This window comes from Myodes glareolus, chromosome 24, assembly GCF_982192425.1.
Source record: "Myodes glareolus chromosome 24, mMyoGla1.1, whole genome shotgun sequence".
NCBI classification, from domain to species: domain Eukaryota; kingdom Metazoa; phylum Chordata; class Mammalia; order Rodentia; family Cricetidae; genus Myodes; species Myodes glareolus.
Genome location: NC_142049.1, coordinates 7,017,894 through 7,034,075, shown reverse-complemented (window position 1 = coordinate 7,034,075; position 16,182 = coordinate 7,017,894). Strand labels below are relative to the sequence as shown.

Sequence of the window (16,182 nt, the reverse complement as noted above, 5' to 3'; positions counted from 1 at the left end):
ATTTAGATGGAGTAATATATATGTATTTCTCGGCACAGTAAACACCAGGTTTTGCTGGAACCATTGGTAGAAGTGATAGGCTGATTTTTTTTTTTTAAAGGATCTGCAGCAATTGTAATAGGGGATGGAACCTCAAAATAGAAAATGAGAACCTTTTGCATTTAAGAATGATTGACAGGTGAGGCGCAACAGATAGTGATTATTTTATTTTATTTTTTTATTCAGGATCTTGTTATGTACATGCTGGCTGGGTTCCTTCTGTCATTACTTCCCAATTGCTGGGGAAACACGTGTCTAGCCAAAATTGATTTCAATTTAGGAACCCAGTTTAAGCTTGTAACATTTTAAATTTCCATAGAAACGAATTGTACACTTACATTAAATTGCAATTCAAATATTTATTAAGCACCTACTTTGTGGGGAGTACTTCCTGCTTTGGGTGTTTTTGCTTGTTTTCGTTAGAGTCTCACAGGCTAACCTTAAACTAATGGCTGTTCTCCTGCCTCAGCATTCCGAGTACTGGGATTATAGGCGTGAGACACGATGCCTAGCTTCCGTTCTTTTCTGGTGTTAGGTAATAAATATGTTCTAGAATAGAAGGCATTTTGTTTTGGACCAGTGTGAAGTTTGAAAAAACCTTACGAACTAATGTTTTTTAAACGAATTAGTGATTTTTTAAAAAATACCTTTTGACACTTCAATTTATTTTTAACCTTCTGTAGTATAAAGCAGACTTAGACCACAAAGGCAGACCTTAGACCACAAAAGCAGTGTAGACTTCCTGGCTTCAACCTAGTAGCTCTTAGCCACACCCTGACAAAGGGTTCCTCAGGAATGGTTTAGCGACTCCTGACTGCCCCAGGGCAATAGATGGGAATCTTCCTATTCCTGAGAAGACTTCCGTGTGGGTTCTGGACTGTTGAGGAGTTGAAAGAGTTTTCAGTTTTTCCTCAAGCCGTGTCCATTTCTACGTAAATGACGGTATACAGAGGTCACGTGTATGGAGTGGTGTTCAGACTGTGAGGCGGATGCCTCTACACATGGTGTGGACGATGAGGGACTTCTTTAAACGTCCTTAAAATTCTGAGTGGTTTGTGTTATTTATAAATAAGTGTTAACACTCCTGCCGCGCTGACCGTGTGGTGTCTACACTGGCTTCCACTTGAGCTGTAGTCAAATTATGAAGATGTGTAGACCGGTCGGATTTATTGAATTTATATGGTTATTAGATGTTAGTGAGGTATTGAATCCTAGCAACTCTTCACCAGCAAGAGGACAGTTAGTTTTACTGAATAAGATTTCGTTGTCTAATTAGTGGCTTTTCCATAGAGCTTTGTACGGCAAATGAAGACTTAATTGTATTAGTGTCGCTGGCATAGGCCAGCGTCTTACTTAAAGCTAAGTTACCCTTTTGCTATCTTTCTGAGCATTTTGTTGTTGCTTTCACTGTGGTGTAAAGTATCCCCCAGTGCCCTAATGCATAACTGGATTTTACTTCCTAAATCTCCAGCTGCAGCCAGGGGATCATGTCCCATTTCCTGCATGCTTTTAAGTTAGTCCTTATCCTTTAAACACCTCGTGCGGCTCTGCCTGATGAATTTGTTCCTGGTTTTACTGCACACAGGATGATGCTGTCAGTATCGAGAGTGGCACAAACACAGAACGCCCCGACACACCTACAAATACACCCAACGCGCCCGGGAGGAAAAGCTGGGGGAAGGGAAAATGGAAGTCGAAGAAATGCAAATACTCTTTCAAGTGTGTGAACAGCCTCAAGGTATGTACAGGAAAGCGGGGCTTGCAACTTCTGGGCTAGAGCCCCCAGAAAGTCCCCTTTCCCCACAGTGCACCCCTCTCTGTGTCCAGGGTACTCCTGGCTTCAGTTTGGCCATTGCCATGGCGTTTAAGTCAGGGCTGGGACCCTGTGCGCCGCCCCCACCCCCAGTTTTGCTTGGTGCGACTTCTGAGGGACATACAGGATACCCTTAGGTGTAAAATATCTTCAAATGACAGTGTTTGAAAGGCTTGTTTGTTTAAACTGCATGTGGTGGTCCATACATGAAGTCATTTGAGCTTTATTTGTTGTGTTTTCCTTTAAATCTTTAATACTGAGCTGCAGGCTGTTGTTGCTTTATCTGTTGATCCGATATTAAACATAGCCGAGTGATCTGTTAACTGGACCCTAGTAAACTTCAACATGCCTGCACTTTACAGTTTTAAAACATGTTCAGCATTTGCTTGTAATTGTCTGATAGGAAAACAGTGTGACATGTTAAAAGCTTTGGGGTTTGGGGGCCAGCCAGATGGCTCAGTGGGTCAGGATGTTTGCTAAGCCTGAGAACCTGAGTTTTATCCTTGCAGCCCAGGTGGTGGAACAGAGCTGATTCCTGAGGTCCTTCTCTGACAGCCATATGTGTGGCTAGTGGGTCCCTGCAGGTGTCATCCAGGGAAGCAAACCACAAGAAGAGATGAGAATGGACACCCAGTGCAGATTGATGTCATCAGCCTGGGTCAGACCCCAGGGAGTCTAGACCAGGAGGTTTATTGTAGGCCTTTTTGTTTGTTTTTGAGTTAGGGTTTCTCTGTGTAGTTTTGGAGCCTGTCCTGGAACTCACTTAGTAGACCAGTATTGTAGCTATGTTTAAACACAATAAAATTTGGAAAAGGGTCTCCAGGCAACAATAATTCCCATGTGTTTCAGGTACACAATAGCCCTTAAGGTGTGACTGCACAGTGACTCTTTCATAAAGTGCACGTGACCATGAGAGAGGGTTCTGTAGCCAAAAGGCCTAGAATCTAGTGTGGTCCTTGACTGATAGCGCAGAGGTCAGCGACCATAAGTACTGTGACATCCAAGGATGGGTAATGGATAGGGAGGGAAGAGTCTGGGTAATCATTCTGGGGATTAGGATGAAGTCTGTCCCTTCAGATAGCAAAATGGTCACCAGGTTGTTTAAAAACCTCCACTCAGCTTTCTGAATGTAGTGCAGGTATTTGATTTTAACTCCTCCATTGAGGTGACACCCCTGTGTGACTCACATCCCTGGTTCTTAGTGCTTCCCTGAGGACAAGGCCCAGTGCACGCTGCAGTGTGGGTCCTCTGGGAGAGCAACGCTCTTAACTGCTGAGCCATCTGTCTCTCCAGCACCCAAATCAGTGTATTTTTTTTTTTTATTTACTTGATTTTGGTTTTTCGAGACAGGGTTTCTCTGAGGCTCTGGCTGTTCTTTAACTCCCAATCCCGCATGTCTCTGCTTCTCACGTGCTGGGGTTAAAGGTGTGTGCCACCACTTCGTGGTAATGTATGTTTTTAAAAGATGGGTCTCACTATTTAACCTGGGCTGACCTCAAACTAGTCACAGCTTTTTTTTTTTTTTTTTCTTGAGACAGGTGTCTCTGTGTAGCCCTGGTTGTCCTGGAACTCACTGTATAGACCGCCAGCACCTGGCACAGCTCAGTCTTCCGTGATTGCTGTGATTGTAGGTGTGAGCACTGTGCCGAGTTTAATACCCTAAGTGTGTGTTATATTTAGGGGAAAGAAGGAGTTGGAGTTAAATTGTGTCTCAGTACCATTTTCATTAGTTTATAAAAAGAAACCACTGGTTTGTTGTCAGATCTTTTGCAGTTTACTTTAAATGTTTTCTATGTTCATTTAATGTTTTCTAAATTTTGTGGGCTTTTTTTACCTTGAAGAAATATATACACTATCTTCTATAGATGTAAGTTTAAACTTTTTGAGAAAACCTTTATTTTCTATGCATTAATAATAATATCTAGAATATACAAATTAATTTTTAAAAATTACTCCTGTTAAGTATTTTCTTAAACGAACCTCTCTGCTGACGCAAATAATCCCAATCACGCCGAATCAGACTGAATTAAAAGATGCCCACGTTTAATAAATGGCAATACTCCCAGGTGGAGAGGGAGGGAAGAGAGAGAAGGGGAGACCACAGGTAACCCAGAGACCACATGTTCATTCTCTGAGGGGCAGTTTATAAGACCTGTGGGGGTGGTCTTGACCTTCCCTGGGGAGGGGTTACCGTTTGGTGGGCTTCCTTGGAGGTGGAGTTTAGACTGAGGCAACTCCCAGGGGAGGAAGCTTATGCCAGGAGCTGGGTTGAAGCCCCCAGGCAAACAATCCAGACTTTTTGGATAAAGAGGTGCCAGCGAGCTGAGGTGAAGCCCCTTAACCAAACATTTTAGATTCCTTGGATAAAAGGGCACCAGCTCAAGTCTGGCTACTTCCTGTGGGCATGGGGCGATGTGGGAGAAGGGAGAGCTGGGAGTTGGGCTCACGCTCAGCGAGAGGGGTGGCTGGAGCAGCATCCGCTTTGCTGTCATCCTGGAGACCTCAGGCGGCTGTTTCTTGAAGAAGATGAGAAGGCAGGTGCTAGGAGAAAAAATGTTATTATTGGCCCTGTGAACGGGGCTAGTCATGGGAAGGGTCATTAACTGCCAGAAAGAATGGGACAGAGAAGTGCCCTGGTTGTACAGGTGAGGCTCGGGTGTATAAGTGGGACACAAGAGCAGATAAAACCAGAGTTTAGTTCTAGGTGTCCTTGAGCCAGGAGAGTTGGTACCAGTGGTGAAGTCCCAGGAGCTGGTGCAGGTGTTGGCATTGTCTGGAGAGCGCTTTGTAAGTTGATCTTGGCCCAGACAGCAGGAGTGACCTGTAAAATATGCTTGAATATGGGTGGGGTTAAAATACGCTCTGGAGACTGCTAGTTTTTACCAGACCAGATTTCTTGATAAAGCAGCAGGACTTTTTCAGGAACTTGCAGTTGTCTGTAAGACAACTGGAACAGGAACAGTTTAGAAGACAGTTAAAGGGAATTGAGAACTCTGAATCCTGTTAGTCCTGGACTATGAAGCCTGTTAAAGAGGCACACTCGTCTGTATTTTAGCAGGAAACTTAACAAATGAAGTAATGAGCTACCAGTACCTTAAGTCATCAATGCCTTTAGCAGATCTGGGATAAGTGAGCAGAAATGAGACAGCTTTTTTAGCTACACAGGCAATCTCAAGTCTCTCCTTAGTCCTTGGAGAACACCAGCACTTAGAAGCAGTGCTTGCTGTTGGCTGCTGTGTACAAGAGGCGGGAAGATTTTCCTGTTGAGGGGAGGAGATTTAGTCTACCTGTCTTGGCAGGAAGAGACGATCCCTGGGTAGCATCCAGAAAGCTGAAGAGGTGGAAGGCACCTTTTTGCTGTGCAGGTGGCTTTGCCATACCCAAAGGCAAGCCTCGAGGCAGAAGGTCTTTTGCAACCAGGTATCTTCTTGGAGGAGCTGTAGGATGCTGTGGGAGCTGGCGTGTCTCTGTGGTAGAAGCTCTTTTGTTAATGCCATACTTTCAGATCTGAAAAGACTTTAGGAGCCTTGTCGCAATGTGTCCACCATGACAGGTCGGGGGTGGGGGTCATGAGAAATGAATGGCAGACTTCTCTATTCACTCAGTCCCAACTCAGTGAGATCTGGCTCCTGGCTTGTATCGGGCGCCTAGCAGGACCCAGACTCCAGAAAATCGGCAAACATAAACAAACGCAAATGGGCATGTACTCAGAAAGGGGAACTCACCAGATGAAGCCAATCTAGCCTGGTGGAGAGAAGGGTGCTTTCTCTACCATGGGCCTGTGGGAAAAACAGCCCCTCCCCCCACCCCCATGGGACCTCCAAATGTTAACCATTTTCTTTCTTAAATGAACCTCTCCGCTGATGCAAATAATCCCAATCAGACCAAATCAGACTAAATTAAAGGATGCCCATTTTAATAAGTAACAATACTCCCCTTTATCCAAAAAGTATGGAGTGTTTGGTCCAAAGCATCACCTCAGCTCCCTGGCACCCCTTTATACGTGTAAAGCTGGGGATGTTTGCCTGGAGGCTTCACCCCAGTTCCTGGCGTAAGCTCTCTCCCCTGGGAGTTGCCTCAGTCTAAACTCCACCTCTGAGAAAGCTCACCAAACAGTAACCCCTCCCCAGGGAAGGTCAAGACTACCCCCACAGACTATGTAAACTGTCCCCCGCCCCAGAATGAACACATGGTCTCCCCTTCTCTCTCTTCCCTCTTCATGTTTCCCCGGGGCCACCTGGGAGTATTGTCATTTATTAAACGTGGGCATCTTTTAATTTGGTCTGATTTGATCTGATTGGGATTATTTGCGTCAGCAGAGAGGTTTCAGAAAGAAAATACTTAACACCCTCCCCCAAAATCTAGTCAATATACAGGCAATGAAATGACACATTTCAAAGGATGAAGTAGGACCGACCGGATGGCTCAGCAGGTAAAGAAGGCACTGGCCACGTGAGCCTGGAGACCTACTGTCACCCCAGAACCCACATTAAGAACGACTCCGCGGAGTTGTCCTTTGAGCTCCAGAGGGTCTGTGTTCCCCCTTCGTGACCCACATACACAGTAATAATTTAAATAGGAAAAAATCATGAAGCACAATTGGTGAATAGATTCACGAAAAATGGTCAGCATCCTTAGCAGCCAGGACATGTCAATCAAAACCACACTGGTTCTGTCCCACTCGTGTAAGAATGGTTGTTAGGGCAGTGATAAGTGCTGGGGCAGAGGATGTTTACCCTCCAGCCTCAGAGTCTCCTATCATAGAGACACCTCTTCATCCATGTTTAATTGGAGCCCTATTCACGATAACTAAGTCATGGGCCAGCTTGGGTTCCCATCAACAGCTGAGTGAAGAAAGTGTATATAGAGAGAGGAATTTTATTCAGCCACGGAGATTGACAACTCAGAAGGGAATTACTTGGAAGACAGGGATTAATGAGAATGGAGGGTAATACATAGATTCAGTGAAAAGTACATGGAATAGGTGGAAAAAGTCATTATAAAACTCACTGCTCTGCGACAAACATACACTAATGTGCCTAAAACAAACTTAAAGCCAGGTGGTGGTGGTGCATGCCTTTAATCCCAGCACTCAGGAGGCAGAGGCAGGTGGATCTCTGTGAGTTTGAGGCCAGCTTGGTCTACAGAGTGAGTTCCAGGACAGTCGGGACTGATACACAAACTCTGTCTCTCGAAAAACCAAACAAAACCTTTTCTGAATACTCTTTTAATATTTATATTAACTCACTGGTTAGATACTGTCTCTTTCTGGAAGATGTTTTTGTTGATTTACTTAATTATGTGTATGGGTTCCCTTGGAAATGTTACAGGAGGTTATAAGCCCCCCCCCCCCTTCCCATTGGTGTCTGGAGTTGGGTTCTCTGCAAAACTGCTGAGTCATCTCTCAAACTCTGGGAGATATTCTTAAGTGCTTTTAAAAATATTGCCAAACCATAAAGCCCTGGATTTCTAAGAGATAAGAAAATAAAAGCTAGAAGACATTAAAAGTTCGGGGGGGTGGTGGGGGGTGCTTTCAAGTGACCTTGGAAGTCAGTGTTGGACACAGAGATTGTAGTAAAGCCCTAAATCTGAAATGCAACTTGGAAAGTAAAAGTCGAGAACCTTCTAGTGTGAAGGGAGTGAGGGAGCTGAATTTGGGGAAGAAAAAGAAGGGAAGATTGACGTCAGTTTGTTAGTGTTTGCAGAAATTTGTTACAGTTCTCCTGTCTCCTGGATTTGTAGGAGGATCATAACCAGCCATTGTTTGGAGTTCAGTTTAATTGGCACAGTAAGGAAGGGGATCCTCTGGTGTTCGCGACCGTGGGAAGCAACAGAGTGAGTGCCAAGGGGGAGGGTTGGCGATTGGGATTATTTTGCATCTGTTAAAATTACAGTGTTGTAATGGGATGACTTTAAAATAAATTCTGAATAGCTGGCTCACCAGTATAATTCTTTTGTGTAAGAGTGAGGCTTTTGAGAAATAGTCGGGGTTAAAACTAATATGACTGGAAAACACATTTTTATTGACATTTGTTATGAAGCTGGCTTCATAGTTTTGTTTATAAATATTTTGAATATCTGAAAGAATTGGCTGCTATTTATCATTCAAATATGAAAGAAATCTACTTTTAAAGTCTCATTTTCTGTGTGTGAGTAGGCTGCCTGCATATCGGTCTGTGCACCATGTGCATGCAGTGCTCGTGGAGGCCAGAGGGCATCAGAGCCTCTGGAACTGGAGGTGCAGAGGGTCGGTAGCAGCCGTGTGGGTGCTGGGCACAGACCCTCTGGAAGAGCAAATGCCATGTCACTAAGCCGACTCTCCATTCCCCAGAAGCCTGTTGTTTAAAAAAAGAAATTGTGATTAATTGTTCTATAAAGAAAGCATAAATCCAGTGGATTTAAGTAATAATTTTGAAAGTGTTAATTATAGTCATTAAAAATTGTACATATTTATGGGGCATCAGGTGGTGTTTTGGTACATGTATATGTTATGTGGTGTTCTTTAATCATTGTTTTATGGTACTAAAGGTGTTTTGTTACAGAGTTAATTAAAGGAGGATAAACCATAATTTTAAAATTTTCAACTTTGCTCACTTTGAAAAAGCTGTGTTTATATGGATGAAATGTATATTTAGATATTTGGTGATAGCAACTACTATTACCTGGCCACTGGTAAGCTTACAGAGCTGCGTCAAGCAGTTTCTGTAATGTCATTAAGTTGTACTTGTAACTAGAATGTTTAAGAGCCAGAGAATGTTTATCTGAGATGACATACATATCCTTGTTTCTCTAGGTGACCTTATATGAATGCCATTCGCAAGGGGAAATCCGGTTATTGCAGTCCTATGTAGATGCTGATGTATCCTTTTCTTACTGTCTTTGTATCTCTGGTTTAAGACATTTGTTTTGATAAGTACACTAAAACTTTAAAAAGTTCCCTAAAGGTACTGTCCCATCTTTAGCTAGGAGTATTGTCACTGTTACCCAAGGGGATCAATCCTCGAATCTCATTTACCTGATCTTCAGTTTGTCACGAGGTCGATGGGATTGTGGGTTGAGTGTTAGTGGTAGAAATGGTTAGCAGGGACCAGCTAAGCCTAGAGTTTGCAATTTCAGTATAGTTGTATTACTTGGCTGTTGTCTGAGGTCTTTTGTTCCACCTGGTCCCCCAGCCATTTAGTCCCAAGAAATCACACAGAGGTCTACATTAGTTATAAACTGATTGACCTGATAGCTCAGACTTCTTATTATATTAGCCCATTATTGTCTGTGTTAGCCATGTGGCTTGGTACCTTATTCAGCAAGGCAGTCACATCTTGCTCCTTCTGTGGCTGGGTAACGCCTGCGGACCAAACTTTCCTCTTCCCAGAATTCTCCTGTTCTTGTCTACCTTCTTCTTCCTGCCTGGTTGTCCCGCCTTTACTTCCTGCGTGGCTACTGGCCAGTCAGCGTTTTAGTGAAATATAATTGACAGAATGTAGACCATTGTCCCACACCACTTAGCTGGCAGTCATTCTAAGTATTTGCTCAACAACGCCGAGATAGAAAAAATAAGTGTGTGTCATTTAGAAAATGATTGAAGTGTTAGCTACGAAGAAAAGGAAGATCTTAACTTAAAAGCCAAATTTTAAAGGATTTTAAAAAGCTGAATGGTGAGATGTTTCTCCCAGATCCTTTTGCAAAGGCACAGGAAGCGAAGAAAGGTGACGCTGACTCTGTAGATGACAGGGAAATGACGGTGGAGAATGAACCGTTAGGTTCCCGGGGGCATCAGGACAGGGTCGGAAACGTGAGCCTGCAGGCTCACCGTGGCTTTGTAGGTAAAGGTTCCCTGGTGGACAGTCCTGCCTGCCGCTGGCTGTTTTGGCAGTACTCCGGTGGGGTGTAGCTCTGCAGGCAGCCAAAGAGAAGTGTGTTAGCATGACACACAAGGAAGGCGCTCATTTGGATTTTAGACCTAAAAGCGCAGCCACTGTAGTTATTACTTATTTTTTTTTTAGCATAGGATTTTGCTGAGTAGCCCTAGCTGGCCTTTAATTTGAGAAAATCATCCTGTTTCTGTCTCTTGAGTTCTGGTACACCTGGCTATCACTATGCAAATTTTGTGTGACAAAAAATGAACACTTAAATATCCAAAGCTTTAGCGGTTTGAAAGGTTCCTGTCATTATAGACGTTAACATGTTTATTTTTCAAAATAAATTATATTTCTTAACTCTGGCGTTTCTTAGGCAGATGAAAATTTTTATACTTGTGCATGGACGTACGATAGCAACACCAGCCACCCTCTGCTTGCTGTTGCTGGCTCTAGAGGCATAATAAGGATAATTAACCCCATAACCATGCAGTGTATAAAGGTATGTCTTCTGGTCAGACTGTACATTTGTTGCTTTTGAATACTCATAGGTTACAACGAATACCTCATTTGATTTGTTATTTTCTCTCTCACTGTGTTTATTCACTTCGGGTGTGTGATGCCGGTGTATATAAGCGTGTGGACGTGGACAGTCAGAGGTGTCCATTCCCATCTTCCAGATGCTTTCCTTTCCGGCATGCCAGCCCCACCTTGATACTAAGCCATCTTGCTAGTTCCATTTCTTTCTTTAGAGCAGTCCTTTGAAGCCTCTGTGACAATTAGATGATATAAATTAAAGAATACGTAGGAAAGTGTTCACACTCATACTCAGTATCTTGTTTTGTTTTGTCTTTTCTTTTCTCTTTCCTTGCTTTGAATGCTTTTTTTTTTTTTTTTAAACTGATTTGTTTTACATCCCAACCAAAGTTTCCCCTCCCTCATCTCCTCCCTGTCCTGTCCCCACCCCCAGTCCATTCCTCCTTCATTTATGTTCAGACAAGGGCAGGCTTCCCGTGGGTACCAACAAAACACGGCATATCAAGTTACAGTAGGACTAAGCACCTCAGCCTGGCAGTAGTGACGCTCGCCTTTAATCTCAGCACTGGGGACCTCTGAGTTTGAGGCCAGCCTGGTCTATGAGAACTAGTTCCAGGACAGACACCAAAGCTACAGACAAACCCTGTCTCAAAAAAAGGACTAAACACCTCCCCTTGTCTTAAGGCTGGGCAAGGCAATTCAGTATGAGTAGGGCCTTGAAATCTGGCAAAGGAGACAGCCCTGCTTCCACTGTTAGGACCCATAAGAAGACCAAGCTACACAACTGTCATATCTATTCAGAGGGCCTATACCATTCCCTTGTTTGAGATGCTTTGAGCTCCTATGAGCCCAAGTTAGTTGGTTCTGTGGGTTTTCTTGTGGTCGCTTTAGGTGTCTTTAACTGAAAAGTAACTGTTGGAAGGAGCCACTTGTTCCCCTACTGCTCAGCCCCGAAATAATCACACAGAAACTGTTATTAATTAAGCCACTGCTTGGCCCATTAGCTCTAGTTTCTTATTGGTTAACTCATATATTTTAACCCATTTCTATTAATCTATATATCACCATGGGACTGTGGCTTATAAAGTTCCCAGCACGCTCCATGCATCTCTCTGACTTCGCCCTCCTTTCTCCCAGCATACAGCCTCACTTTCCCTACCTAGTTTTGTTCTTTTCTGCCATAGGCTCAAAGCAGTTCTTTACTCATTAACCGATAAAAGCGACACACAGAAGGACCTCCCACACCAAGTAACCACTTTTTTCAAGGAACCCAAGAGTTGTGGGCTCCAGGGCCCCCTTCTAGGGACAGGCTGGTGAAGACATGAAGCTGATGAGAAGGCACTGTAGCTGCTGCTGTTTCTCTCCTGGGGCTCGTTGGTATCCTGGAGGTGATCTGCTGCTAGCTGAGTGGTGACCAATTGGTCCCATTTTCTTTCTGTACAGTTTTTAGGTGATTTTAGTGTGTCCAAGGGTGGGAAGAACTTAGATGACACTTTTGTTTGAGAGGCAGAGGGCAGCTTTGCTGGATGTTGAAATCAAGGATCAGCCTCAACAAAAATACCTCTCTTCAGGGTAGCAGTGTGGGGATTTAGAAATATAGTAAAGACTATGAAGACGCGAATGAAAATAATAAACCAGAGAAACATATAGGATAATATCGGGAGGGAGTTCCAGTGAGTACTGAAATTTGCCTGCATTTAAGTCATGTTTAATTTCCTTAAATTAACAGCTTAAAATACCCCTGACCACAAAAGGTAGGAGTAAGACAAACTACTTTTACATGATACATAGGAAAGAAATATACCAACTGAAAGTAATAGGCTACATCCACAGTTAAACATTTTGTTGCTGGAACAAAACGAGTCACTCTCACACCCTACACCAAAACATTCTGTAGGCAAACCACTCCCTGGGTGGAATCCTAAGTTATCTCCATAACAGAACTGGAACTTAGTTGGATCCTTAGACTCTTGTTTGAGGTAAAAGAATCTACTTCTCTATACCTGGAGTACAAAGTCTGGCTATTAGCCACACCTGTTGACAGTAACCTTAAGAAAGCAGAACTCTCTAAACTGCACAGGCAAGACTTCGAGGTAGAAGCACAATAACTTTGAAGGAACTGGACGTAAGTTCCAACTCTCTGACCTTGGAAATAGCTTCAAATTTTCAGACCTCCACCATTGAACCTTGGGCCTTGAGTCTGCTAGGCTAGTGGTCGACCACTGAGCTGTCCCTCCACCCTTTTGTCTCTCTTAAGGTTTATGATAGAGAATTTACTGGTTTTTTAGATGAAACGAAATGTTTTCAATTTATTATAGCACTATGTTGGCCATGGAAATGCTATCAATGAGCTGAAATTCCACCCACGAGACCCAAATCTTCTCCTGTCAGTAAGTAAAGGTAAGCTTACAGAAACAAATGTTTCCTTAGTTCAGATTGCTTTGGAATAATTGTTTTAAAGAGACAGGTTGTGTTGTAAATGAAAATAATCAAAATTAAAAGAAAAGAAAAGTTTTAATAGGAAAAAAAGCCTATATTAGCATCTCATAAACCAAGACTTAGAGAACAAACCTCACTTACTGTATTGTGATAGTTCTAGAACCTTATCCTCACCTGAAGAGTTACATTGATTTATCAGTATTTAATGACATATCACCATGTTAGGATTTTCAAAAGGTGTTTTGTTTTGTTTTGTTTTTTTTTTTGGTTTTTGGTTTTTCAAGATAGGGTTTCTCTGTGTTGCCCTAGCTGTCTGGAATTTATATTCTGTAGACCAGGCTGGCCTCGAACTGCCTTTCCTGCTTCTGGAGTGCTGGGATTGAAGGCGAATGCCACCACTATTTGTTTGAGATAGGGTCTCTAGGTAGGATGGATGGATAGATGGATAGATGGATGCCAAACAGCCAGCCCAGGTTGCCTTTGAGCTCAAGGCAGTCAGTCCTCTTGCTTCACATCCCCTCAGTGCTGAGATGATAGGTTAAGGGAGAAGGAGTTTTGCCGTTGAGCATACGAGGTATGCCCTGAGCACATCCTCGGTGTCTGCTGTAATTTTCATTTAATTTGTTTGTTTGTTTTTGAGACAGTCTTAATTTACTTAACATCACCATATCTCTAGTTCATTCTACGTATGGTATATTTTAAGTTGGTATATATCATAGATAATAGTCTTTATTATGCATAATCTAAATTTTCATAACTTTTACTTATTAAAGCCATACTAAAAGTTTGCAGTAGTGAGTGATAAACTTTTACCTTAACTTTATGTGTTATAATAGATCATGCTTTACGATTATGGAATATCCAAACGGACACACTTGTGGCAATATTCGGAGGTGTGGAAGGACACAGAGATGAAGTTCTGAGTGCTGTAAGTTGAAGCTGGGATATGTGGTGTGACTACTGAACGAACCTTTTCCTCTGCAGATGCACGACTGCCTGCTTCATGCAACCTGCCAGGCAGTCATTTCAGCGGTTTGACATAAAGACATTAACACTTTCTGCCCCAAAAGGATAGAGCAGGCTGTGAGCCACTGTCTGTTCAGTTTTATAAATACAGTACCATGATCATTGTGAACCTTTTTGTCAGTTTGGTGTTGGTTTTGGAGTTAGGGTTTTACCACGTAACTCAGGCTGGTGTTGAAATCCCCAGCCTCTGTCTCAGCCTTCTGGATGTGGGGTTACAGACATGCTCCACCAGACCCAACTTCTCCATTTAATCTAAAATCACCAAGTTAATTTTTTCTTATCCCTGCTATTAAAGAACAAAAGTTTAACTATTCATAAGAGATTTTGTGTGTGTGAAGTTGAAATAAGGGATTCACTTTTAGGAAGTCTTGTGGGTTTTTTTGTTTTGTTTTAAAGAAATGTTGCTTTGTGTTTTGCAAGCAAGGTTTCACTATAATACCATCTGACCTAGAATTTTCTGTGTAGACCAGATTGGCATCTGACTCCCAGATAGCCTGCCTCTGCTTCCTGGGTGATGAGAGTAAAGGCTGTGTCTCCCACACCTAGCTTCTTTTTTTTTAAATGTTTCTTTAGTGTGTGTGTGTGCGTGCGTGCGCGTGTGTGTGTGCGCGCGCGCATATTGAGTAGGTGTGTCTTAGTTAGGGCTTCTCTTGCTGCACTGAAAACACCATGGACAAAAAGGAAGTTGGAGAGGAAAGGATTCCATATTGCTGTTCATCACTGAAGGAAGTCAGGACAGGACTCAAGCAGGGCGGGATCCTGAAGGCAGACGCTGATGAAGCCATGGAGGGGTGCTGCTTACTGACTTGTTTCCTCTTGCTTGTTCAGCCAGGACCACCAGTGCAGGGGTAGAACCACCCAAAATGGGCTGCCTCACCGCCATCCCATCAGTAACTAATTAAGAAAATGCCTTACAGCCCTTTATGGAGGCATTTTCTCAATTAAGGCTCCTTCCTTTCAACCTGACATAAGACCAGCTAGTACAAAGTGGGTGTAGTAAGCCACAGTATACAAAGCCATACATAATGCTTCCCCATGTAGAGATGAGAAGACAGGGCGCTGGAGTCTCTTCTCTGTTTCTGTCATGTGGTTCCAGGGACCAAACTCTGGTTTTTAGGCTTGGTAACAGGTCCCTTTTGCAGCAGACACATTTTACTGTCCTGATTCTTAAAGACAAACCTGTACCGTCTTTATACTGATATATTGTAATCTGTCAGCTTTATTAAGTATTCAAGTTTTTAACATTGTTGTAGATTTTGCGTGGTAACTTAATTGATTTTTTTTTTTTAACTTTGTTTCTCTGGAAATGTTCTTTCCTAATCTAACTACTTAATGATGAATCAGTTGTACTGGAGCAATGGCTAAGGGTTTAAGAGCACTGACTGCTCTTCTAGAAGTCCTGAGTTCATTCCCGACAACCACATGGTGACTCACAACCATCTGTAATGAGACCTGGCGCCCCCTTTTGGCGTATAGACAGATATGCAGACAGAACACACAAAGTCAGGCTTCTCTAACTCTGAGGATCATGACTACCTAATGCTATCTTGTCAACTTGGATTTTTCTAGAAGTTGTATCATTAAAGAAGTCTGACTTAGAGGGGCTGGACCATCTGTAACTCTGGTTCCAGGGGATCTGGTATCCTCTTCTGTCCTCCATAGGCCCTGCACACATGCACAGCGCAGACATATTTGCAAAACATAAAGATAAAGGAACCTTTAAGAATCAGGAATCTTTTTAAAAAGGAAGTCTTACAGAACCATAGACTCTAAGGGTTCCTTGTTGACAGTTACCGAGAATTAGTGGCATGTAGATTTATGAAATCACTAAACATGTTATGGTAAATAGTTTTCAAATTTGAGTCACTATAGAATATCTAAATTGATATAGAAATAGTTTCTTGAATAGAATTCTTTTTTTTTTTAAAAAAAGATTTATTTATTATGTATACAGTGTTCTCTCTGCTTGTATGCCTGCATGCCAGAAGAGGGCACCATGTGGTTGCTAGGAATTGAACACAGGACCTCTAGGGAGAGCAGGCTGTCCTCTTAACTGCTGATCCATCTCTCCAGCCCTTGTATAGAATTCTTTACTGTTCCTTCCTTCCTTTCCTCCCTCCCTCCCCTCCCTCCCTCCCTTCCTTCTTTCCTTCCATTCTTCCTTTTCTCTCTTTTTGGAGACAGGGTCTTTCCATAGCCCTTGATAACCTGGAACTCAAATCTGTAGACCAGACTGACCTTGAACTCAGAGATCCATCTGCTTCTGCCTCCCAAGGGCTGGGACTAAAGGCGTGTGCCACCACCTTGTTGGGGGAGAGGGGTCGATATGAACAAGGATGTATTATGAAGTAGCTCCTAGAGCATTCCCATCTCTCCCTCTCCTTCTCCCCACCCAGTCCAGATTGTGTGAGCTGATTGCTCATGGGCATGGGACGTGCCCTGGAGTGTGGTACATACACCCGGTGCCACACCACT

General features: G+C 43.0%; 1 protein-coding gene across 4 annotated transcripts in view; it reads left to right on the top strand.

Moving 5' to 3' along the window:
- Eed (embryonic ectoderm development) overlaps window positions 1-16,182 on the top strand; it is a 30,001-nt gene that overhangs the window by 2,157 nt on the left and 11,662 nt on the right. For all 4 annotated transcript variants that reach the window (XR_014999591.2, XR_014999590.2, XM_085682986.2 and 1 more), the window contains exons 2-7: window positions 1,625-1,777; window positions 7,595-7,687; window positions 8,646-8,711; window positions 10,082-10,207; window positions 12,561-12,642; window positions 13,518-13,609. Coding sequence is in view for 2 of the 4 variants with exons in the window: in XM_085682986.2 (XP_085539112.1) it covers window positions 1,625-1,777; window positions 7,595-7,687; window positions 8,646-8,711; window positions 10,082-10,207; window positions 12,561-12,642; window positions 13,518-13,609 (612 nt within the window). In the remaining 2 variants the exon portion in view is untranslated. The remainder of the gene's footprint in view (window positions 1-1,624; window positions 1,778-7,594; window positions 7,688-8,645; window positions 8,712-10,081; window positions 10,208-12,560; window positions 12,643-13,517; window positions 13,610-16,182) is intronic.